This window comes from Lepidochelys olivacea (assembly GCF_965140295.1).
Source record: "Lepidochelys olivacea isolate rLepOli2 genome assembly, chromosome: 2".
Lineage (NCBI taxonomy): Eukaryota > Metazoa > Chordata > Testudines > Cheloniidae > Lepidochelys > Lepidochelys olivacea.
Window position 1 is genome coordinate 201,983,804 of NC_140412.1, and position 26,021 is coordinate 202,009,824.

The window sequence follows — 26,021 nt, forward strand, 5'->3', positions numbered from 1 at the left end:
ATGCCCACAATCAGCTCTTGAATTAGAGTTAGACTGTAACATTATAATGTGCTCTGAATAAGGGGGAGTGCATAACTCTGCTGGCTCAGGAGCAGCTCAACAAGGGAATTGTAACACTCAATCATAATTCCCTCCATGGTAACCATCTTGCTCAAGGAGGGGAAGAAAGCATCTGCTGGCCTGCATATTGATTATGCCCTCCCTCTCCCCCAGTGCCAGATCAGCTCCATGGGTTGGCATTTGGGGTGATGGTGGGAGGGCAAGGTTCAATCTATTCCTTCATCCTTTCCCTAAGCAAGTGGGCAGCCAGGTTGCTATCCCTTCCATCCACATGCTGTGACCTGAAATGTGGGTAACCCAAGCAAGTTAGTAAGATGTGCCTTGCATGAGCTACATTATTCCCCTGAATGATAACATATGGGCAGGTCACAATTTTGCCATAAATAAGAATGCCTGATATCTCCTTAGGGGAAATACTGGTGCCCTGTTCATACTGGTTATATTTCAGTATACCCTCTATAAATGTCCTGTATTTGGTCAGTTAAGAAAACATGACAAAACCTTTTCAGAATATACAGCTAGAAAGCTAAAAATGTTCATTGGTAAATGTTCTCTTGGATGAAAAAATGTTTTGAATGAGTTCAACAGTAGCATGGCAAAAGACAACAGTGTGTGTAGTTATGCTGTAATAATATCACACTGTCAGAAGAATATGCTGAGATTTCCATTTCATGTTAGCAATGAAATAGCCAGCACATCACAGGTAGCTCATGCAGGTTACAAAAATATGATCCAGCTGATTTTGCTGGTAGTGGCTGTAGGCTTTGAAAAGTTTCAATAGTTCAAGCTGCTTTACTAAAAGTTGTTACTTGTATGTATCTTTTAACACTGTTTGTATTGGTCAAGGACAGGTAGTCCTTGTAAGCTAATTGTGTGGAGGATGTGTCTTTATCCACTTCCCTGTACTATTCATCAGGGGTCTCAAGGTTCCAACCCTGGGCATCAGTCTGGAGCAGCCAGGAGGCCACCAAGCTGATCACTTGGGCATGCTGCTGCTGAAATGCTAGGAATCAGGGTCTTAGCACATACAGATTTTCATCAGGACCTACTTTCCTGTCTGCAGAAGGAATGAATCGCTTCCTGCCTCCTTGTTATACCAGAACTGAGGCCAATTTATTTGACCCTCCTGTGAGGACTTACCACTGGAGCAAGTAGGCATAAAGAGGCCATATATACATACTATAACATGCTGTTAGGGATACCCAGACCTATGAGTCACTGTGTTATCTCTGGTTTCATAGTAACAGCCGTGTTAGTCTGGATTCGCAAAAAGAAAAGGAGGACTTGTGGCACCTTAGAGACTAACCAATTTATTAGAGCATGAGCTTTCGTGAGCTACAGCTCACTTCCTCAGATGCCGATGTTATCTCTCTGCTTCAGCAAGAGTCAGTTTAGCTGGCAATTAGACTGTCTGTCCACTCCCTGTCACACCTGTCTGTCTTCCACACCAGCAAACTCCTCAAGGCTCTCCTGTCCCAAAACTTGCTAAGCAGATAACAATCAGTGAACTCTAACCCCTGAATTCCGTATAGTCCCTACCACTGAGCTTTCACAAAAGATATTAAGCTTTGTCAAAGAATCAGTACATCACAGCTTATTAATTTAACTGGTGGTAAATATACCCTTTCCTTCACACTCAGTTCTTAAATAGTTTATAGTGAAAATAAAACAAGTTTATTAACCAAAGAGCATGGATTAAATGATACCAAGTAAAAGAGATAAAGGTAGAAATGGTTACACGAAATAAAAGTGAAAACAAGCATCTAAAAGTCTAAAACTTCATCTTTTACCCCCAAAGTCTATTTTTCTAGCGTTTTACTGTCCAACATGGCCAGGACCCATCCCAGAGATCAAATCATTTGGTTTCTTTGTCTCCTGGGGTGAAGGATAAAGATGGAGGCTCTCTCTCTCTCTCTCTTTTCCTTATAGCAGCAAAGAGATTTTTTTGACTTACAAGTCAGGAACGCCTCCTGGGGATTCAGTCTGCTGTGTCTCTCTGGGGTGCAGGAGCCATGTTAATTCTCTGTCTCTAGAGTTCAGGAACAGGATAACCCCTGCAGGTTTAGCTTGATGGCTTTGTTTACAGCTTAATATGTAAATCGAGGTAAATTCACATTCCTTTGTAGGAGAGACCTGTTTATTACCTAGGCTAGGTTGTCTGATCTTAAACATGTAACTAGATGTTACTAGAACAAGGGAATTCATTGCTTCACATATAATGTTGAGACATGCATTTTACAATGATGGTGATAACCAGTGTGGTGTTAGTTTTCATATGATACCACATAAGGCATATTTTGTACAAATATTATTGCAGTAATGTGTAGGTTATGAATACAGGGGTGCCTAGAGTCACATGGAAATTATGAACAAAACTGAAATATGGTACACTTTTGCAACACAGAAGCAAATTAAATAACACAAGGTCCTGCCTCCCTTTCACAGACAATGACACATAAATACCTTATAGCAAAACATCATCCATACTGATGGGGACAGAGAATGGCTGTGAATCTGAATGCAGGACTCCGTCACTATGGGCTAGATGGTAGGAGAAGTAAAGTCCAGCTCAAGATAGGAACAGGAGGGTGGATCCCCACCCCTCTAGTGCATATCCCTACTAAGGATGTGTGCTGAAAATGGACAGGCTGGTTGAGGGCCACATCCCTGGCAACCCCACCAATCAGCAGCAAGCAAGTCTAGAGTGCAGTCCTGAAATGTGGTAATTAATCCCCTATGTCCTTTATTAAATGAATCTTTCCCAGCATCCTTTTCTGGTAGCTGGCATTTTAAATTTGGCAGAGACAGCAGCTGCAAATCATAAATTTGTTGTTTGGCTGTTGGATGATAGATCTCCCTTCTTTCCAGCTGGTAAGGAGTCCTCTGTTTCCCCTCTTATCAGTAAAGAGGTAACAGATCCTGACAGGCAGTTTTTAGCTGTATAGTGAAGGAGAGTTTTTAGCTGAATTCGACTTCAATATGACCACTTGAGCTAGCTGGTAAATGGAAATCTCTTTCCATGAAAAATTTCACATTTTTGGGAGGGGGGTGAGGGTGGAGGGGAAGGGAATTCATCCCTAATCTGGATGAAAAGTGAAAAATGGTTTTGTTTTGTTTTTTTATAGGAAGGGATTTCCAGAAAACCCCTATTTTGGGAAAACTACAATGGAATTTGGGGGCTTGCTGGCTGCCCACCTGGAAGGCTCTTGTCAATTTCACTTGTTGCCTGCAGGTAGATACTGAAACTGACAAGAGTCTTCCAGGTGGGCTGCTGGAGGCTGAGTACTCAGCTCTCTGCCTCCCTGGCATCCCCTTGGTCCGGCTGTTGGGAAGGCAGAGAGCCAGGACACGCAGACTCTGTCAGCCCTCCTGAAAAGGCTCTTGTTTGTATCAGTACTAATGAATACTGACAGACAAAGTGGGTTGAAAAAACCTATACAACCTCCACAAAACGAAATATTTTTATTTTGTGCAGAATTTTCTAGTTTTTCTATTAAAAAACAAAAGAAACAAAATGTGTTTTAATCCCCCCTCTTCCCCCCCCCCCGCTTTCCTTACTTTCCTCCCCCTCAATTTTTTTCCCCCATGGAGGAAAAAATAGAAAAAGGGGAGAGAAGAGGAGCTGGGGAAAACAATGACATTTTTTTGGTTCTTTATTAAGAAACTGGAAAACTTAAACCAAAATTAAAACTTTCATTTTGGTTGAAAAGCCATGTGTCATTTAAAAAAAAAAAAAGAAAGAACATTTTTGATGGAAAAAATATGGAGCAGCTCTGCTGGAGAGGTGAGAACATAGGGAGGAGCGCAGCGTGGTCAGCATGCTAGGGTTCCAGTGAAGCACCCGTGATCCTGGGAATAACAACATCCCATGCTGATTGTCAGGGCTCTGAAGGGTTTGTCTTCTGTCCCCGCTGTATGGTTGCAGACCCCTCCTCCTGAGGAGAGAATGAGGTGACAACTGGGCGAGCCTGACCTTGCGATGGTTAGAAGTGTGTTTTCCCACAGGAGGCAATGGATTGACCCAAATTAATGTTCTTTTAACGGGAATGAAGATGTCTTATCTGTGCAACAGTTATCTATTGTGTGCATAGGTATTAGGTTGAGTGGGTCAAAAATCACTATTTCCATCCCATGAGAAATTCTGGCATTTCATCATCTGTTTTCATCCCAAATTGGGATGAAAAGTTAAAATAATGATTTTTTTTCCCAAAAAACTTTCAATTTGGAAATGTTGAAGCATTTTACTTTGGGCCAATTTGATATTGAACTGCATCTGCTTGATCTGCTTTGGTCCCTGTGGGAGTCTAGTTCTGGTACCTCATGTCTCCATTTTCTTATAAGGGTTTGGCTATCATCCCCAAGTTGGATTTCATTTTCCATGATGCTTCACAGTCATGGGACATCCATGATGCACTCCAGTACTTCAACCAAAAAGGAGATCATTGTGCATGCATCATGGGAGATGTAGTTCAGCCAGGGTGGCCTGCCCAAAATGAAGAGAGGGGGCATGTATGAGGCACTGCAGCAGCTCAGGTTTCTCAACGGAAAACCAAAAATTGGGGGGTAGAATTGAATTTTTCCCAGGGAAAATTTCAGATTTGCACAAATCACTTTTTTCATTTAAATAAAAAAAGATGATGGAACATTCCAAATTAACTCTAATGTTAGGCTAACAGTCATTAGATACTTCTAGTCCTCAAACCCTGAGCTGTTTGGACATCCTTTCACTATGTGAGGATGGTTGATAAAATATTTTTAAAAACCCAGCAAATTCAATGCTGAATCATTTGAATGAAAGGTAACTTGTTTTTCATTTCAGTTGCGTAACAGAAGTTATGAAAAATATCAGTGTATCTGACTGACTTTTTTTTTTTTGATTGGGAATAGGAGATAGGTTTTGGCATTGGTTGGTTTTAGTAAACAGGGTTACGGAGATGGACATTTTCTGTATAGTCATCTCAGTTAAACAGTGCTCTATAGTTATGAACTTGCTGAATGAATTTTTAATGAACTTGCTGGCTCATTACTAGATACCTTCTCCATTCAACAGAATGAACTGCAGAGGAAGTGTCAAGACTGCACTGTTACACAGCTCAACATCTAGTTAGTAGAGGGCTACATAATTCCTAGAGCACAGTAAAGAAAAATAATATCCTGAAGTGAGAGGGAACCAGGCCCGGGACACAGGAGAGAGAGAGAGAAGCTTTGTGAGAGCAGAAGGCTGGAGGCAGCAGCCAAGGAGCTGGCTGTGAAGGGAAGGCCAGGAAGCAGGCAGTCTGACAGCTGGGCCTGGAAGGCTCTCTATAAATAAATCGGGGGGGGGGGGGGGGAGTAAATACGAAGGAGGGAGAAGAACTGTTTACGCTAAAGGAAAATGCTGGCACAAGAACAAATGGGTATCAACTGGCTATGGACAAATTCAGGCTGGAAGTTAGAATAAGGTTTCTAACTATCAAAGGAGTGGGTTTCTGGAACAGCATCTCAGTAGGAGTCATGGGAGCTGGAAAAATTTATGTATGCCGGGGTTGCTTGTGATGGTGCAGAGCCAGGCTCAGCAGCCCTGGGTGGTCTCTTCCGGTTTTTTTTTACGTTCCTAAAATCTCATGCATCAGGGCTTTAGTTGGTCATCTGCAGCAGTAAGGAAGAGTTTATCCTTAAATGTATGCTATTTTTTGGTCTCCTTTCTCTGAAGCATAAGAGATGGCCACGGCTGGAGATGGGACACTGAAAAGGGTGGGCCAGTGCTGAGGTGGCCCAAAGTATTTGCTCTCTCAGGTGCTTGACTGGATGGTTCTTCCTCACATGCTCAGGGTCTAACTAATTGTCATATGTGGGGCCGGAAAGGAATTTTCCTCCAGGTGAGATTGGCAGTGACCTTGGGGTTTTTTCACCTTCCTCTGAAGCATTGGATGTGGGTCACTTCCTCGAATCATTTTGGTATTCTCACATAATCAATTGCCTGCCATGGCATCTTTGCTTTACATCTGAAAGACCAGTGCTTTGCCCACTTAGCCACCCAACCTCTCGTATAACGGAAAACTTCCCTGCATATTAATATCTGCTCAATGGTATCCCAATGTTTCCTTTTTCTGTTTACTCCCACTGAAAGCGTAAGTACTTACTGCTTTATAGGGTGGGAGTTTCCTGGTAAGAACCCAGTCTTTGGCGGTAGAAACCCACACAGTTTTTGCAAGGAGATGTAAACATTTATTCATCCAGAGGCTTTAATAGATGGAATCCACAGTACTGTATGTCACATTTATGTTTGTATTAAAAAAAATACCTGCAGCCTTATAAAAATTCAAAATACACCGAGCACCTTGTATTATTTCAGTGAAGTATTTTAGCAATTGACTTAGTATTTTAAAATACATTAGTTATTACTATCTTAAAATGCCACCAGGCAGAAAAAATTAGTAGAATAGGGTTTGAGGGGTTATGATGAACAATATTTTAAGTATGTTTTATGTGCCCTAATTAAACTTTATTAAAAGTGACTGGATATAAAATTTCCATAAACCATCCTTGTAATTTATTCCAGCCAAGGTTAAAATCTGTTCAGTCATTCCCTGCTTTATTTCATTCTCTTTTTTCTTCTTTCCCTCCTGCCTCCCAAATTTGATGTGACCCATCAGTTCTAAACTTGGGACATTTATGCCTGAGTGTGCACTTGTCCTTCTTTCATGCTTGACCCCCTTTCTGAACCCAAACAGTGTGTGCTGCAGTCCAGGAGTAGCTAATCATTTGCATCCCTGTCCCTTGTCAGCCAAATTCAGAAGGGCAGATGTGTTGATCAGTACAGCAAAGCAAAGGTTTTATGATATTCAGTGACAATTGGCAATTTGTGGTGTTTAAATTACTGATTTCTTAATCCTAAAAGGCTGGTGTCTTATCATTTTGCATGCGTTTACTTTGAGTCATCTTTGATTTGTTACACAGCAATGGTTGTGGTTAACCTGCAATCATGTGGTATAGGACTGTCATAGATAATGTCTGATTTCATGTTGTCCAACCAAGTTTGTATGATTCAGGCTGGTCTGGATGAATTTCATAACAGTGAAGTATGATGTAAAAGATGTTAACAGTCCCTGGTCTTGTAAAGTTTATTGTTGAAGCTTTGCATATCTGAGTTTTAAATGCCTGTAGATGGAGCAAGCTGTGGTTCTTTAATGGAAACAGCTTATATTTAGTGTTTTAACACAGGAACATACCAGTTCAGGGTAGTGGCCCATCTAGTTCTATATCATGTTCTCTGAAAGTGACCAGTACTTCATTGTGGAAAATTATAAAATAACCTGCCCATTGGAGCAAGTTTCTTCCAAACTACTATCTGTTTTAGTGGTTGCTTTATGCCCAGAAGTATGAGGCTTTATATCCCTTATAAATCTTATTCCTATGTAATGTGACTGTGGATGTTCTCATCCATATAAATATCCTTTTGTGAATTCTGTGCTTTTGGCTCCACTCTTTTTTCTCGCCCACTAATATTTAGCTAGAAACAATTTATCTTACCCCCTGTCTACTTGTTAAGGGATATAAACCTACCAGAAATCAGATTTAAACATTTATTCATCCAATATTTACTGTGAATCAAAACCCAGAGTCTGTAATAGAGGAATTCTATAGTACAGTATATCGCATTTGTCTTTTATGCACAAAAAAATAATCAGACTTCTTAAAAGCTGAATTTTGCAGAGCACCATGCTTGATTTCAGTGAATTGTTTGGGGTATCTTCTAAAATACAGTAGAATTACTACCAATGCAGTGTTTTAAAGCAAGAAAACTATATTGGGGTTGAGGCAGGGAAGAATTATACCCCACAGCTGCATATGACTAGTATAAAGCCACAGTGCTGCAGTACATCTTCCTTGTTTTGAATTTTAATGCCCCAGTAAAAGTGGTGGATCCACTTAGCCATGTACCGATTGGCCTTGTCCTGATTCCCTTCTGCATCAGGGTAGAAGTTGTTCTCTGGAGCTGTCCTTGACATGGTTAGAGTTTGCTCTTCCTTTATAGACTTCTATCATCCTTCCCTCAACTAATCCTTAACTCCCTGTATACTCCACCTTTCCATCCATACGCTGGTTTTGCTGCTGGCATGACCCTCCATGGATGGAGGCAGGGAGGATTTGATCCTAAAAATATACATAGCAGAATAGCTGTTAAGATCAGGTCCCCTCTGCTCCTCAGTGCCTATGGCTAAAGAAGTGTGTAATGCCAATATCCATTGGATTAATAATAAAGTTTTTCGCTCTCAAACTTCCCCTTGCTGATTGAAAATGGCATTGCTGTACACTACTAGCTTCATTGCTAAAGTTTTACTAAATGTCAGTGGAGTCTGTTGAAATAACAGAATCTCTCATGATATTTGTCCTATTTTTTCTGAGTTGTGTATCTGTTTTGTTTAAAATAAAGATATCATAACAGCAGAAGTTAATTAATTTTATTTTTCCCAAGCATGCTCTTGAAAAATGGGGCTTTTTAAACAGCTAAGATATTCAGCATAAAAATGAAAAATTCTTTGAAAATCTATTTGCGATATAATGTTTCTCTGATTAATAACCCTTGCAAATGTGTGTTCATTATACCATAAACATGACCTTTATAAGGACATTAGAAAAATCCAACTGCTGAATATGCCAGGTCAAGGATTTTTAAATGTCAGCAAGTATAATGCTTTTAAATTAATGTGGGTTTACAGTACTCAACTGTTAGTACTATTTTTGAATTTTTTAAGGCTTCATGGTTAAGCTATATTAATGGAACCTGACACTAGAAAAGGGTACATTGGATTGACTCTAGTGTTGTTTAACAGGCTCCCACATGCAGTTCCACTGTGAGGTCCATGAGGCTTATAACAACCTTTTTGTTGAGCCCTGCATCAGTTACTCCATGGCGCACTCTAGGAGGTCTTTAATCACAATATATTGTAAGCTTCCTGGAGGGTGAGGGAATCCAGAATGCTCCAGCTAATACTGGAGCAGTCAGTCTGGTTCCCAGGAAAGATATTGCCACAACTGCTGAACCCCACAAAAGAAAGGGGTTGTGCTGGGTGAATGTTTGGCCAAAAATCCAAGCTGGCTGAAGAGATCCTGAACACTGCAGGTTTTCCTTGTCTGATGAATGCATTTATACAATTGTTTATGCTGTGAGTTCATCACATTGCAATGCCAGCCAAAAAGTGCCCATGCTCCTCACGAGAACTGGATCTAGCTGCCATTGTATTTAATTTGTTAAATATCCATTGACTTCAAATGAAACAGGTCTGAGCATAGACACTGGGTGAAAGCTGCACATGGAAGTGGCTGGCCAAGATGAGTCCTTTGGTTCTTTATGTGAGTCTACATGGTCAAAAGAAAAGGGACAACTGCTTTCCTCTGTAGCTGGCCCTCTTCTGCCACCTGTACTCCGGACAAGATCCTCTAGGCTGGCATTCTGATGTCATGATGAAAATGTTAGCATAATGTTATGCATTATGGGCTTGGTTTCAGCAAGCTAGTCTTTGCAGCTATAACCCAGGCTTCCCCATGATCATCCTGCTCTAGTAAAGAAGTTGGTATTGCGGGGGTGGAGTGGCTGACAAGAAATGAGAATCATTGTAGTTTGCCAAGAGAAAGGAGAGCTTGTGGAGCAGACACAGACAGACCTTTCAGTTGTTCTCCAGAGTCTGTTTTCACTTTTTTTTTAAAGTAAGGTCTGATCTACACTAGGAAATGAGGTTGGTAAAACTACGTCACTCAGGGATATGAAAAATCTGCACCCCTGAAAAACGCAGCTAAACCAACCTAACTCCTGGTGTAGACAGAGCTAGATAGATGGGAGAATTCTTCTGTTGATCTAGCTACCACCTCTCAGGGAGGTGGATAATCTACACTGATAGGAGGACCCCTCCTGTTGGCATAGGTAACGTCTTCACTGACGTGCTACAGGGTGTAGGATGGGGCATAAAGCCAGGATCTAACCTAGTGAGCAGGGCTTTAAACTAGGTTCACCGGGGGAACCAAAGCGAGACCAAAGCCCTGAGGTAAGTGGGGAAGTGGGATACCGGGAGGAAGCACAAGCAGGAGCGCGCGAGAGGGAAGGGGTCCTGCCTATACTGAGAAAGAGGGACGATCAGCGAGTTATCTCAAGTGCCTATACACAAATGCAAGAAGCCTGGGAAACAAGCAGGGAGAACTGGAAGTCCTGGCACAGTCAAGGAATTATGATGTGATTGGAATAACAGAGATCTGGTGGGATAACTCACATGACTGGAGTACTGTCATGGATGGATATAAACTGTTCAGGAAGGACAGGCAGGGAAGAAAAGGTGGGGGCATTGCACTGTATGTGAGCTCTGAGCAGTCATACTGCTCCTTAAGTATGAAACTGCAGAAAAACCCGAGTGTCTCTGGATTAAGTTTAGAAGTGTGAGCAACAAGGGGATGTCGTTGTGGGAGTCTGCTATAGACCACCGGACCAGGGGGATGAGGTGGACGAGGCTTTCTTCTGGCAACTGACGGAAGTTACTAGATCGCAGGCCCTAGTTCTCATGGGAGACTTCAATCACCCTGATATCTGCTGGGAGAGCAATACAGCGGTGCACAGACAATCCAGGAAGTTTTTGGAAAGTGTAAGGGACAATTTCCTGGTGCAAGTGCTGGAGGAACCAACTAGGGGCAGAGCTCTTCTTGACCTGCTGCTCACAAACCGGAAAGAATTAGTAGGGGAAGCAAAAGTGCATGGGAACCTGGGAGGCAGTGACCATGAGATCGTCGAGTTCAGGATCCTGTCACAGGGAAGAAAGGAGAGCAGCAGAATACGGACCCTGGACTTCAGAAAAGCAGACTTTGATTCCCTCAGGGATCTGATGGGCAGGATCCCCTTGGAGAATAACATGAGGGGGAAAGGAGTCCAGGAGAGCTGGCTGTATTTTAGAGAATCCTTATTGAGGTTACAGGGACAAACCATCCCGATGTGTAGAAAGAATAGTAAATATGGCAGGTGACCAGCTTGGCTTAACAGTGAAATCCTTGCTGATCTTGAACACAAAAAAGAAGCTTACAAGAAGTGGAAGATTGGACAAATGACCAGGGAAGAGTATAAAAATATTGCTCGGGGATGCAGGAGTGAAATCAGGAAGGCCAAATCACACCTGGAGTTGCAGCTAGCAAGAGATGTTAAGAGTAAGAAGAAGGGTTTCTTCAGGTATGTTATCAACAAGAAGAAAGTCAAGGAAAGTGTGGGCCCCTTACTGAATGAGGGAGGCAACCTAATGACAGAGGATGTGGAAAAAGCTAATGTACTCAATGCTTTTTTTGCCTCTGTCTTCACGAACAAGGTCAGCTCCCAGACTGCTGCACTGGGCAGCAAAGCATGGGGAGGAGGTGACCAGCCCTCTGTGGAGAAAGAAGTGGTTCGGGACTATTTAGAAAAGCTGGACGAGCACAAGTCCATGGGGCCGGATGCGCTGCATCCGAGAATGCTAGAGGAGTTGGCCGATGTGATTGCAGAGCCATTGGCCATTATCTTTGAAAACTCATGGTGATTGGGGGAGGTTCCAGATGACTGGAAAAAGGCTAATGTAATGCTCATCTTTAAAAAAGGGAAGAAGGAGGATCCGGGGAACTACAGGCCAGTCAGCCTCAACTCAGTCCCTGGAAAAATCATGGAGCAGTCCTCAAGGAATCAATTCTGAAGCACTTACAGAAGAGGAAAGTGATCAGGAACAGTCAGCATGGATTCACCAAGGGCAAGTCATGCCTGACTAATCTAATTGCCTTCTATGACTAGATAACTGGCTCTGTGGATGAGGGGAAAGCGGTGGATGTGTTGTTCCTTGACTTTAGCAAAGCTTTTGACACGGTCTCCCACAGTATTCTTGCCAGTAAGTTAAAGAAGTATGGGCTGGATGAATGGATTATAAGGTGGATAGAAAGTTGGCTAGATTGTCAGGCTCAACGGGTAGTGATCAATGGCTCCATGTCTAGTTGGCAGCCAGTATCAAGTGGAGTGCCCCAGGGGTTGGACCTGGGACCGGTTTTGTTCAATATCTTCATAAATGATCTGGAGGATGGTGTGGATTGCACCCTCAGCAAGTTTGCAGATGACACTAAACTGGGAGGAGAGGTAGATATGCTGGAGGGTAGGGATAGGATACCTATCATCTATTCGACATTGGTGAGGCCTCATCTGGAGTACTGTGTCCAGTTTTGGGCCCCACACTACAAGAAGGATGTGGAAAAATTGGAAAGAGTCCAGCGGAGGGCAACAAAAATGATTAGAGGACTGGAACACATGAGTTATGAGGAGAGGCTGAGGGAACTGGGGATGTTTAGTCTGCAGAAGAGAAGAATGAGGGGGGATTTGATAGCTGCTTTCAACTACCTGAAGGGGGTTCCAAAGAGGATGGCTCTAGACTGTTCTCAGTGGTAGCAGATGACAGAACAAGGAGTAATGGTCTCAAGTTGCAGTGGGGGAGATTTAAGTTGGATATTAGGAAAAACTTTTTCACTAGGAGGGTGGTGAAACATTGGAATGCATTACCTGGGGAGGTGGTGGAATCTCCATCCTTAGATATTTTTAAGGTCAGGCTTGACAAAGCCCTGGCTGGGATGATTTAGTTGGGGACTGGTCCTGCTTTGAGGAGGGGGTTGGACTAGATGACTTCCTGAGGTCTCTTCCAACCCTGATATTCTATGATTCTATGATTATGTGTAAATTGCATAAATTAAGATGTGTAGGTCATTAACACCACAGTAAAAGTGCAAATGTTTTCATTTTCCTGAAGGTGGGGCTTTGCTTTGAAAAGCTTGAGAAACACTGATTTAATGGCACTTTTTCTTCTTGTTCAACATACTAACTCTGGTTGGCATTTAAAATCAAAGAAATATGTTGAACACTACTTTTCATGTATCTTAACAGTGGATAATTGTAAGGCTCCATGCTTCTCTGGAAGGTTGCAACAGGTGTGAGACCAAGGAATGATGGTTCCATGGTTAGGAGGCTGGTATGGAACTTGGAGAATCTGGGTTCAGTTTCCTACTCTGCCTCCAATTATTTGTGTGGCCTTGGAAAAATCCCTTAACCTCTCTGCGTCTCAGTTCCTCATCTGTAAAATGGGGATAATAGGGTTTCCCCATCCCACAAAGGTGTTATAAGGATAAATAGTAGACCTGTGCATAGGGTGACCCGCTGTTCCAATTTTTATAGGGACAGTCCCAATTTTTGGGTCTTTTTCTTATATAGGCTCCTATTAACCCCGACCCCCTGTCCCGATTTTTCACATGTGCTGTCTGGTCACCCTATCTATGCAGATAATATTAATTCTGTTTTGTGGGGGTTCTGATCATTCAAAACCTCATTTCATTCCAGTTTGGAATGGAAACCGAACATTTCTAAATTCTCTGTGAAAGAAATTGGAGCCCAGGCTCCAGCGAGAGCTGCACTGGAGCTGCTGGCCCTAGAAGCCTTGAGGTCCCTGACTCTGGAGCTGTGTACCCGGTAGATTGCGGTGGAGCCAGACTGGTGGGTTGGCAGGAAACCTGCCTGTGTTCCTTTGGAAACTTGGTTGAAATTAAACTGTCTCCACAGCACATTTCAATTTTGATGAATGGGCAAGCTCCAATGGAAAATTTTGTAGGAATTTTTTCTGACCAGCTCTAATAAATACATTAAATATTGTGACACACTCAGGTACCATTTATTCCTTGGAAAGCTATGATTATAAGTGAGATCTGGGGTACAATGGGTTAATATGCTTCATGGCTAGAATGTGTGAAGTACTGGGTTCTGGGTTCAGATCCCGTTTTTAGTAGATTTTAGATTAATTTGATTTTTTTTTAAATTCTTGTTTATGGGGGCAAGAATGTCCCCCATATGCACTGTGAATCAGCAGTACAGGGGATTTGAATGGTTTCTCTTGTACTAAAAACAGGAGGAGGTGGAAGATCATGTCATCAGTTTCATGTGACTACCATTTGAGTTACATACAAGCAGCAGAGAAATGTGCTCCCATATATGCATGACTATAGGGACAGATTCATTATGCTATTTAAATATATCTTTCTTAAAATACATTTTTATATCTCCCAACATGCTGCACCCATACTGTAAATGCAAAGAAATAATGTAAAACTGAGGGTGCGTTACTTTGCATCGGAATACATAGTCCCAGGTTGCTATAAATAAATTAGAGTTTATTTTCCCAAAACAAGTTACGAACTTTGCAGGAATCACAATTACATCTAGACAAAAATAATTCTCTAGATATCAACAGCTGAGTCACTGTCAAATTCATCCTCTGCAAAGTTATCAACTCTTAATGTGACCTGCTGCAAAGCCTATGAAAGAAAAGCATGGATCGCCATATGTTGTACAGGTTTCTAGGCTTCCAACTTCCCTACTCATGGAAGTCAGAGGGAGTTTTGCACAAATAAGGACTACAGACTGGACCCTCATTTCTAAGGTTTATTCTCTGTTGTTAGGTTTCATGTAATCTTTTCTGAAATTAAAAATGATTATATCACACATTAGTATTTGAATCTGAATATTTTCATTTTCAAAAGCATCTTGAAGATTTTTGCAATATGAAAGAACAGCACTAAAACTTGTAATACCAAATGAGAAATCAAGTGCATATGCTTCTTTAAAAAACTTCAAAGAATTGAGACCTAACATTATACATGTTAGGCATCATCATCAGACTTCCAAACAATATGTTGCTATTGCAGCATTGGACAAAGTAACTCAACTCTAATGTAGATTCATTAAGATCAACAGGGATGAGTACCAGAGATGAATTTAGTCTGCCAAATTTTAATATTTAAAATAGATCTGTTTACATATAAATAATATATAGCATGAAAAATCAAATTAATGTTCTGTATGCTGAGTGTGCATGCTCTAAATACTAAAATAGTACAGTATAAAGGCCATTTAGCCTTTAAATGAAGAATATTTTACCAGTGGAAGTTAAAATAATTCATCAGTGGATACTGTTTATTCTGGAACAGAAGTCATCTTGAAAGTGCCAGTATAGCACTTTCTAAGACAAGCATCTGTTGCAAAAATTCAGACTATTGATCCAAAGATGGGGAGCTTGTTCAGAGCCAAATGAACAATTTAGCAGTAAGAACATTAGTAAGGGAATGTGACCTAGTGGTTGTAAGATCACATTAGCCTGAAATATTCCTGAAAGGCGGATCTACATTTCATATCCCATGGACAAACCAATTATTTTCAAGCTTCCTGTAGTTCTCCCCTGATCTAAGAGCCTTTTGCATCTGTCTTGTTACAATTCTTTAAAAATCTCCTTCCAAGTTCTCTGCAGATCTGAGTGTAGTCAGTGTTTGTTCAAAGATTATGAAAATTTAGTATCCATCATAGCCAGCCCATCATTCTTAATGCTTATATCTTTTCTTAATTTGTGAACAAGATAATTTCAGACATGTCAAGAACACTTACTTGTCCTCACTGGTGACTAAGGGCTGGGTCCACAAAAGGACTTAGGTGTATAACTGCTCCTTTAGGCACCTCAAAACCACTGCTCAGCCACTATCTAACTCGTTAGGCACCCAGGGGACTTTAACAATCGGAATTTAGGTGCCTAAGTTTCTGCCAGTGAGCATGAGTACAGCTACCTAGGTGCCTATGCCATGCCTAAGCCACAGCAGGAACCTCAAACTAGGTGTTCGCCGGTGGGTCCAAATTTGGTAAACAGGCTCTGAGCATGCCTAAACATACTAATAACTTGCGGAGGAGGAGATGGCCTCCTTATCCACTTTTAGCTCAGTGATGAGAGCAGTCACCCAGCCTGAGGGAAACCCAGCTTCAATTCCCCTCTCTGCCTGCTTTGGAGAAGAGATTTGAACTTGTGTGCCGTAACCACTGGGCTGTGAGGTATTCTGGGGTGAATTTTTCTCTGTCTCTCCTGTTGAAGCCATTCCACTGTATATAAATAATTAGTCATTGGAGCAGATGGACTGGAACCTGGGTTTTACCCTAACTGGGCTATAGTCATTCTCATTTTCTTTGGCTTGATTAGTATTTAATTATCCCACTGGGTGGCAAGGCACCTAGAAGTTAGGGCATTGCAATGCCTAAATTGCTTTGGATCTAGCCCTAAATCCATGGCAAGTTTAAAATTTAAGCTGTTTTGAGATTCAAAGCACAAAAAACCTTAATTAAAATAAAACAAAACAACTTATGCATCCCCCTACCCCAAACACACTTGTATACTGTAAAAAGTGTCTCAGCTAATGTTGTACATTTTCTGGGGAAAAAAATAACCTTTGGGCTCAGACTCTGCATAATACATTTTAGCCTTTAACAGTGATTGGTTGGCTGACTTTAAGGTCCTGTAGAATGATGGTTCTCAACCTGGGGGGCTGCCAGCAGGTTTCAGGGGAGGCTGCCAAGCATGCCCAGCATTAGACTCTCTAGGGCTCAAGGCAGAAAGCCAAAGCCCTGCTTCAAAGGACTGAAGCCCAGGTGTCTGAGCCCCACCACCCAGGCGGAAGCCGTAGCCTGAGCAATTTATCTTCGCAGTGCCCTCTGTGGTATGGGGCCCCAGCAATTGCCCTGCTTGCTACCCCTTAACGCCGGCCCTGGCTTTTATATGCAGAAAAACAGTTGTTGTGGCACAGCTGGGCCAATAAATTTTTATTGCGGGGGGGGGGGGGAGGGGAGGGATCAGAAAAAAAGGGTTGAGAACCCCTGCTGTAGAAGAATGGGGGGCTTTTCTCTTGTCACCTTTGCCTCAGGTAGTAAAAACCCTCCATTAAGATACAGGATTGTTATTTCCGAGTCCCATTAGCTCCAACCAGGCTATAAAGGGAATATGAGTGTTACTGTGAGCCAGAATGAACTAGGGTAAGAATGACGGTTCTGGAGAGGATTCCAAGGAATAGCCATGTGGGGAGAAAGCGAATGCTGAGACTTACATTTTGCTATTGGTTTTGGTTTACTGAAAAGGAGACCCCAGGATGGGAGTGAATTTAGACACTAGTTTAGGGTCTCGGGTGATCTGCTGAGAATGGAATTAGGGATTCAGCCTATTCAGACAGCCTAAAAGGAAAAGTGTTTGCCAAGTAGAATGAAAATAGAATTCAGAATTGAATTGTTCTTTCATGTTATCTTTGTTGTGGTGGCAGTGAGTGATGGAATAATTTTGAGAGGATTAGATTAATAGTTTACATGAGTTTTAGAGTTTGTGCTCAGTTGCATAGCACCTAAAGGTTCCAAATACTTTTTAAAATTATCTAAACTGTTTGAGTCTGCAAAATTGAAATCTCATTTCTGAGATATCTGGCTCTTCTTCTTCTGGAATTTAAACGTGAAGTTGAGGGAAAGGATGAGGAATGCGCATGTGCACGTGCAGAAGGAGAGGACAGGTAGGCTGACGAGTAGAAAATCTTTCTCCAGGTCCAGGTCACAAGAGTTGTGGTTGCCCAAGCTGTTCGGAGCAGAATGTCAGCGGGATTGAGGGATAAGGGCGTTGCCCAATCACTCCGGCAACCAACAAAAATCGTATTTGTGTACTCTCAGTAGCAAACAATCATTGTTAGGCCCTTCAGTACTCCCAGGCTATTTTCTGCTGTGTCATCATTGTTGCATAGTTGATAAAGGGGTAGCCGTATTGCAATATATATATACACTCTGTGTGTGTGTGTGTGTATATACATACACACTCCTCCTCCTCACCTAACAGTGACCTATAGAGTATATCAAATTTTCATTTTGAAACAACTTTCTGTTAAGAAATTTATTTTAAATTATTATATCATACAATATAATAGAATCAAAAACAAAAAGCAGAATGTTTTAATTTGACCTGAAATGATTTATTTTTAATTTTATTTCATGGACATTTTCAAAATTCTTTAGTAAACCACACTCCCTTTCCCCACATTATGCATTACAAAGTATCAAATTGCATGCTAAAGGGAATGAGTAGGAAAGGTGTTTCATGCACAAATCACTGCTGGCTTTGGAGTAACATCTGCTCATGTGAAATATCCCATCTAGAATGTGAATCTTACATGGCAGGAAAGTGCTGCGTCAAGTATAGTGTATGCTCACAGACACAAATGCAGTATTGACTGCTGTACTTGACTTAAAATACTGCAAAAATAGCCTTTTTAGTGGCAACATAGTCAACTGTCGAGTTGGGAGTGAGTGGAATTAGTTGAACTTTTCAGAATTTCAACAAAACAAAAATGTTTCTTTTGGTTATAGAAAAGGGCAAAGGTTCAAGTGGGCGAGTTTTTATTTATTTTTTTTCAAAACCAGTTCACTCATATTTACCCAGTGTTTAATTTGTAACGAAGAGGTGCTGGGGCTCAAGCAGTTTTTTTACATTCATAACTGATGCAGCAAGCCAGAGGTACAAGGGCTATGAACTGCCAAGCCTAGAGGTGCCGGGGCTCAGCCCTGGCACAAATTAAGCACTGTATTTACCATGGATGTGTTGTCAGTGACTCTGGCAGAGGAACTATGGTGCCTGTATTTTAGATTCTTTGGAATCTCGGCCAACAAATGATTGCCTCAAACTTAGTTAAAATACGAAAGTTCCCGTGTTTCTAAACAGCAATATATTTTTCTCCCTTGTGAAGAAAAAGCTGGGCTCACACCCCAGACATGAACACTCCTGAATTTTGGGGAAGTTTAAATCCAGATTAGGATCTGAACTTTTTGTTGGGATTCTGGCTGAACCACATCACAAGTCTGCAAATACTAAAGTATTAATAGATGTCTTGCCACTTTAAAAAGCAGTAGTGTAGTGAAGGTCAAGAATCACTTTATCTCAGGATAATTTTTAAGGGAATGTTCAGGGCCTCAAGCGGTGCCCAGTTCATAGCAAGACTCTGTTCTATCCCTGCTGATGACCTCTGAGAGGTGAGCCTATGTCTTCCTCAGGCACTAAGCACAGGGTGTCAAAGGCATGCGGTGAGGAGGACAATATTCCATTTTTAGTTGTGGTCTATAGGATGGGGTGTGAATATACAGTTGAATATCTCCCTCCATCCACAGTGAAACTCTTACTACAGTCAACGAGAGGTTTGCAAAAAGAGCCAGAGTAAGTATGTCCTTCATGTAATAACTAAAACCGTGTAGGTATTGTTGTTACTTGCTAAATGCATTGTTGTCACATTCAGCATTGCTCAGTGGGAAAATGTACTCACCTCTATGACCACCGTATTTTATTTCTTTTCCTTCTCTGTTCTCCTTCCTCTTTTTGTCTCTCTTCCCTGTCTATCCTCATTTTCCTTCCCTCTGCTAGTAATGAAATTAGATTCAATGAAATTAGACCTGCTTAAATAGCTACTAGTCCTGGTATACAACTGCAAAGTGTATCCAAATGTACTGAACAGGGTTGGCTCTTAGCAGGGAACGCACATCAAGTGTGATGTCAATGCTATGACAGCAGAACTCTCCAAAGCTCCAGGTTCTGATTACCTACAGCAATGGCATTGTACTCCCCAGCTTCTTACAGGATGACATACCATAAAGGATAAAGTGACTCCTTCTATGATCCTTTATCAGTGTCACATGACAAAGGCCTCAGCTACCTACTGTTGCCACCCATCTCTGCACAGTGCCATCTAGTGAGAGGAACACAGTTAAAAATATAAACTTCAGCCAGCTCTACAGACCATTGGTTGGGACTAGGAGCCTCTGGAACTGAGTTTAAAAACCCAGGACAATCTGGGCTAAACAGAGGACAAGTATACTAAGCAGCCCAGTTGCTCCATGCAATTGCCGTAGTGTCAAACACTCACCCCACTTGATGTAGTTATGTATGCTGTAAGACTGTCAGGTTCTCCAAAATTTGATCTTTCATTTTTTTTAAAATGAAGTTTCTCATTTTATGGGTGCAAACATTGCATTTGGTTTACACTTGGAAGGTAAACAAGGGCAGCTCTGTACTCCTGTGTCTACAACCATACAGCTTAGAGCAATGGCCGTGCTCTCACATGCACCCTTCATCTCACTGGGGTGTTAACTCAAAAGCCTTATGATGATATTTCAGAATGTCAGCATTGAAATAGTTAATGCTGATCGTTCAGCAGATGGGATGCAGAATGGGTGGGAGTGAAGTCCATGAGGGGGAGTCCTCAATAAGGTGGTAGTCACTAGTAGGAGGTTCCCAATTCCTGATCTACTATAAATTGAAATCCCAACAAACAGATGAGGAATATCTGGCATCTAATAGGCACCTTGGCTAGGACTTTACTTTTTTGCAATAGTATGGGTGATTTGTGGTTGGACACCACTTTGAAATAATTCTTTGCAAACATCCTGGGGCCCTCTTGCCTACCCATATACTTACCAAGTTTTCTTTCTCTGTTTGGCTGGATTTATCTTGTGTAGCACTACAGTGAGGCCTGTTAGAGTTATTTTTTACACAGTCCACGTAATAATTCCATAGGTTCATCTAGTCCGGTATCCTGTCTTCAGCAGTAGCCACTTCACTAATTTCTGCTATCAAGCAGATGATAAATAACTTTCCAATGGACTATGGTGAATGCAGACTTCTTGTCGTATTTTGATGTGGTCTCTGTGTGCTCGACTGCCTTACTCGTACAGTCCTGATTCTGTGCACTCTTACACAAACATAAATCAGCAGTAACTCCAACAGAGTCAGTGCAGTTACCCTCGTGTGAAACCAGTGTGAGAGTATGATGAACTTTAAGTTAATTCCTTTGGTGTACTAGTGACTAATGCGTCCTTTTCAATAATACTGTGTCAAGTGTTTCATAGAGGAACTGAAAAGATGTTAAAAAATATTGCCTTTGATCATTTGCCTCCAGCTGAATTTATACTCAGAAGCCGAAATGCTGATGTCCCTGCTACAACTAGTTAATTAAATCTTATGCTGTTAGCCCTCAATTAGAAGCATTGAGTCGCAACTCTGATTAGCAGATTTGCTGGCCAAATGTGGACAGATTTAGTGGGTCATTCTGACTGCTGTATATATGAACTCTAATGAGAAAAATATACTACTCGTTTATGAAGCAAGTGTGTGTGTGTGTGAGAGAGAGAGAGAGAGATTTTTGATCTGTCTGTCTCTGTGTTCAGTGATGTGGGTAAAACTCCCTTTCCATTTTGGCCTCCTACCAGCCTCTCAGATTAGAAGAATACTGGCAGATTTCAACAGTTTCCTAGGATTCAAACAGTCTTTAATTAACAGTGAATTGATGTTTTGGAATGTAACCAAAATATGGGAGACGCTGGAAGACGAGATTGGGCTTGAATATTTCCAGCTCTCAATTATTTGGACTATGTTGGGATCTGTGGCAAGGGGCAAACAAATCTGTAAAATCGTGGTTCATTACAAACAGGTGGCTGCTTATTGGTATGCAAAGGGATTTATTCATTTACATAATGTTCCCACAGAACTGTTCATTGGTAGCTTTAGCAAGGAGGAGCTTTTCTGCCTTACAGAGTTCTGAACCAAGCCCATCTACCGCAAGAGCAAAAAGTGTCTGTCAGCAGCTTTAGAACTGCAGTCGCATTCAGAACTTTGACAAACGCCCGTAATGTGGTATTTGGTTTATGAGTTTGCATTCACAATAGACTTTTACTGGTCAACGCTTGAGGCAGGAAGGTATGATTTGCTACTTAGGTTTAAGTTTGTGCAGAAGTTGTTGGGCTAGAGAAATAAATGAGCTTTAAGAAAATAAAATTTAAAACAAACAAGTGAACGGAAGAGTTTTGCACAGTCACCAGCTGAAATCATTTTTACTTCATGGAAGAGTAAAAAAACAAACAAACCACTTTTGTAGCTAAATTGATATGGAGTGTTTGAGTAAAGGACTGTGGTTTCAGCTTTGATTTTATAATAGAATCAAGTTAGCTGAACACCTAAAGGAAAGTTTGACTTGAACTATACTAACTTTTCAAGATAATCCAGGGGAGGGAAATGGAGGTTTTACTAGCTAATTTTAGAGAACTGAAAGACTGATATCTTAGTCAATTATCAGCAAAGAATCATAAACATTAGTTAAGCCTGTTGCACACTTAACAATATAGTAATTTGATGGTAAATACAAATGTGTGTGTTTAACCTGACACTGGCATAAAACTCTTTCTATGGTTTTTTTTTATACCAAGAATCACTTTCTTACTATCTTCTTTCATATTTTTCCTTGAAGGTGGTACATGCCAGAGCCCTGCTCTTCCAGCCCTGGTGCGTACTCCAGCCCCACCATTACAGCCATCGCTGGATATTAAACCATTTCTTCCATTTCCCCTGGATACAGCAGCAGCAGTCAATCTCTTCCCCAACTTCAATGCAGTAAGTACCGCACTGGTGGATTAATGTCTATTCCGCTGATTTACAATTCTCTGGAGATACAAGTAGGCTCCAGATGGAACTTTGTCTTCACTTAGGATATGAGGACATTTTACCAGACTAGGTTTTGGTACATGTGTTACAGGGTGGATCCAAGATGAATATCTCTCATGATGATGGAATTCAATTGTCAGTCACCAACACGCTTCACTAAAAATCCTAAATAGCAACATATGTGGGTGAATATCAACAGCAAAACTTCAGGGACAAACTGAAGCAACAATGAAAATAGAACTAATACACAGTATACTTGCAGATTTGAATATCAGAAAATGAAACAATGTACTTTTCTCTTTCATCAAAGGATTTTTTTTTCTTTGCCCTTACAACTACCATAGATTTTAGTTTCATCTTTAATAATTACTAATTATAAATGATCCATCACACTTCGAGAAAAATGTTACCATTTAAATGTTTCCATCCATTTTTTCTAACAAAAGTCTATTTCATAATTCTTCAATTTTTCCTATATCTGCTGACATAATTAATTCTGTAAACAAAATTGTAACTTGGTTTTAAGTTGATATCACATTTGCTGCATTTTACTATTTTTTGCCTGACTAAAAGCAAGCAAGCACCAATTGCAGAACTAAAAGCAAGCACCAATCATAGCCCCTTTTGCAAGATGCACAAAGCCCCTTGCCTTACATACAAATACTAGATGTTGAAAGAATACTAGATTAAGAAAAGATAGAAGAAGCTGAAACTTCCAAATCAAAAGAAAATAATTCTAATTCATATATATATATGATTATTAATTATATATATAAATAATTGAAATAATTAGGAGTAGTAAAAGAACATGTCAATTCTCTAAGTAATTAGTAATTTATAACAAATATCAGTAATTAAATATTAATCTACTTGTTTATGATGTTTATGGGTATTCTATTTACTATAAAGTTATTAAAAATGTACTAATTGCTAATAATATTTGCTAGTCTTAAATACAAGCAATTAACAAGAACACATATTAATGAAGACCCCAGAAGCAGTAAGTTGCAAGCTGATTACTTTGAAATCCTCAGAAGCATAGCACCAATTCTAAACTATTCCCTAAAAAAAGTATCCCTCTTTGAAAGACATTTCATATCCAGAAATGTCATAAGATTAAACCCCACAGGTTTTTCTTACCTGTGTTACTGATAACATGTTTTGAAACTCAGGGGCTGCCAAGTGCCATTTCAAGTTGGGGAAGGGGTGGAGGGGAGGGACATCGCCCCCCTTCTGACAATCCTCTTCCACACCAGCAGCCTGACCCCTCTGGCCCATGAGCCCCGTTGCCCACCCCCTCCAAATCTGAGTGAATGGCGTTGTGACCTAGCACAAACCTGAGTGGCATTGTGACCCATGCACCAGGCTGCAATGCCACCTATTCAAATTAGGACAGAGGGATAGCTGAGCCATATCTGAGTGAGTGGCATTTCGACTTGGGGTCATGGGGTTGCAGCACCACTCGCATTTGGCTTCACCAAAAAGTGGTCAGGCCATAGCCTGGGTTTTTTCTCCCTAGCTCCGTGGCCTATTATAAAATTAAAAAAGAAATTAAAAATCTTATTTACTTTTTATGATTTGTGCTGCTTGTTTACTTTTTGCATCTAATCCAGTGTATAAAACTGGCCAATTACACTATTATTGTCAGTTTCACTTGCCAGTTTTCATTCACTAGCAGAATTGCAGTGTTGACTGAATCCTAAAACTTCAAGTATAACTTAAATTATGAAGCCACATACACATCTTTTCTGTTATTTTCTTTTTAAACAAAATCCCCGTTTAGGGCTATTATGTCATGTACCATTAAGTGGCACTTGCAAAAGCATACCAGTGCTGCAGGTGACTGATAAGCAGGCACTATAAGGCCGTTCCAGAAAGTGCCTTTTCTCAGAATTGATACTTTGGGAAATGGCCTCAAAGGGGTGTGTGTGTGTGTGTGTGTGTTTTGCTGTGTGCTGGGAGCTGCCTTCCTCCCCACATTTGCAAAAGTGGCTGGTATTTCTTGGATGTCCCAACTCAAATTAAGTATTTATGAATTAAATATATACATTTCTACTACAGTACATTTCGAAAGAAAAAAGGATGCAATACAATTATTCAGGAAATTAGAAAGTAAAAATGGTCTCCTACCAGTGCCCCTTTTGTTGCTCATCACCAAACATTTTTCTACTAGCAGTCCTTTCTTTGCTTACCCCACCACCATGTATACTTTAGACTCTCTCTGCCTCTCTCCCCATCTTTCTGGCAAGCTGGGACTAATGTATCAAGACCCCTAGTCCCTTGCCTGAAGTTCAGTCTCATGCAGTGTTATTGTTGCTGTCTCTAAAGTCTGGTCTACAGTAGAAGATTATGTTGGCATAACTATGTTGCTCAGGGGTGTGAAAAATCCGCACCACTGAGCAGCACAGTTAAGATGACCTAGTCCCCCATGTAAACAGTGCTAGGTCAATGGAAGAATTCTTCTGTCAACTTACCTGCTGCCTCTCAGGGAGGTGGATTACCTATGCTGATGGGAGAACCCCTCCCGTTGGCGGGGGTAGCATCTACACTGAAGCCCTACAGCGGCATACCTGCAGCAGTGCAGTTGCACGGCATTTTAAGTATAGACAAGCCCTGGTATTTTGCCATCTGCTGAATTCACCTTTGCTGAATGTGACATTCCTGAGCAGGAAGATCCAGTCACCTCAGCTGTTGCCATCAGCACCCTCTCATACTTCATAGCTGCAATATGATTTGCGGCATCACACTTTGAGTTCCACTTTTCCATCTGAACAATACAATATTGAGCATTGCTACCTTTAGTTTGTAAGCCTGAATTGGGTAAAGACATTCTGTAAACATGTCAGTTGGCTGACAAATCCTGCATCTTTCTAGAAATTCTTTCCAGTCTGAAAAAAAATCTGTGAGGACATGTGAGCCGCAGTGGCACATAATCAGCCTAAGGAGAAGGTAGCATCCAAGCCAGTTTTGGCTTTCAACAGGACATTCTGACAAGGACGTACAATTAGCATGAGAGAAAGAGAACAAATGTAAGATTTGACCAAGATGTCTTTCCTAAATAGATTTGTTCATGTATGATGAGTTTGTAAATTTGCTTTATACCCAGTGATCTCAAATTCCTTTACAAACCTGCATTAACTGAGTTTCACAATACCCTGTGAAATAAATAAGACGTGTTAGGAGACTAAAGTAAAGTCAAGCAGCAAGTCAGTAGTAGAATTGGGACTAATAATCAGGACTCTGGCTTTCTAACCCTGTGCTTTAAATGCTATATTGTACTCCATCTCACTACCAGTGGAGGTACTCATTCCAATAGCAGATATATTAGCATTGGCCAAATCACTGAGACCTAGAAGTCACAAATCGTATTTGAGGCAACAGACCCTCAAAAGACCCCTCTGTCTCTCCCAAAGTCCTAGCAAACAGATGGGTTTTGCAGTATATGCATAAGGTCAGCTCATTTGGGCTATTTCAGAGCAAATTGGAGGTAAGTTCCAGAGCCCTGGGACCCGTACTGCCAACTTTCCAGAAGCTCTCTTTCTTTTAAACCAAGGGGTGGGGGTAGGAAGAATCTAGCTTAAATGCTTCTGCTTGACTGCAGCTGCAGCAGTGTCACAGGGGAGAGAAGAC

The 26,021-nt window shown here is 41.1% G+C and overlaps 1 protein-coding gene across 4 annotated transcripts in view; it reads left to right on the top strand.

The window, feature by feature from the left end:
• The window catches only part of ZNF385D (zinc finger protein 385D), a 609,568-nt gene that overhangs the window by 376,911 nt on the left and 206,636 nt on the right, over positions 1 to 26,021 (top strand). For all 4 annotated transcript variants that reach the window (XM_084619096.1, XM_084619095.1, XM_084619094.1 and 1 more), the window contains one exon: positions 22,198 to 22,340. In XM_084619096.1, coding sequence (XP_084475222.1) covers positions 22,198 to 22,340 — 143 coding nt within the window. The remainder of the gene's footprint in view (positions 1 to 22,197; positions 22,341 to 26,021) is intronic.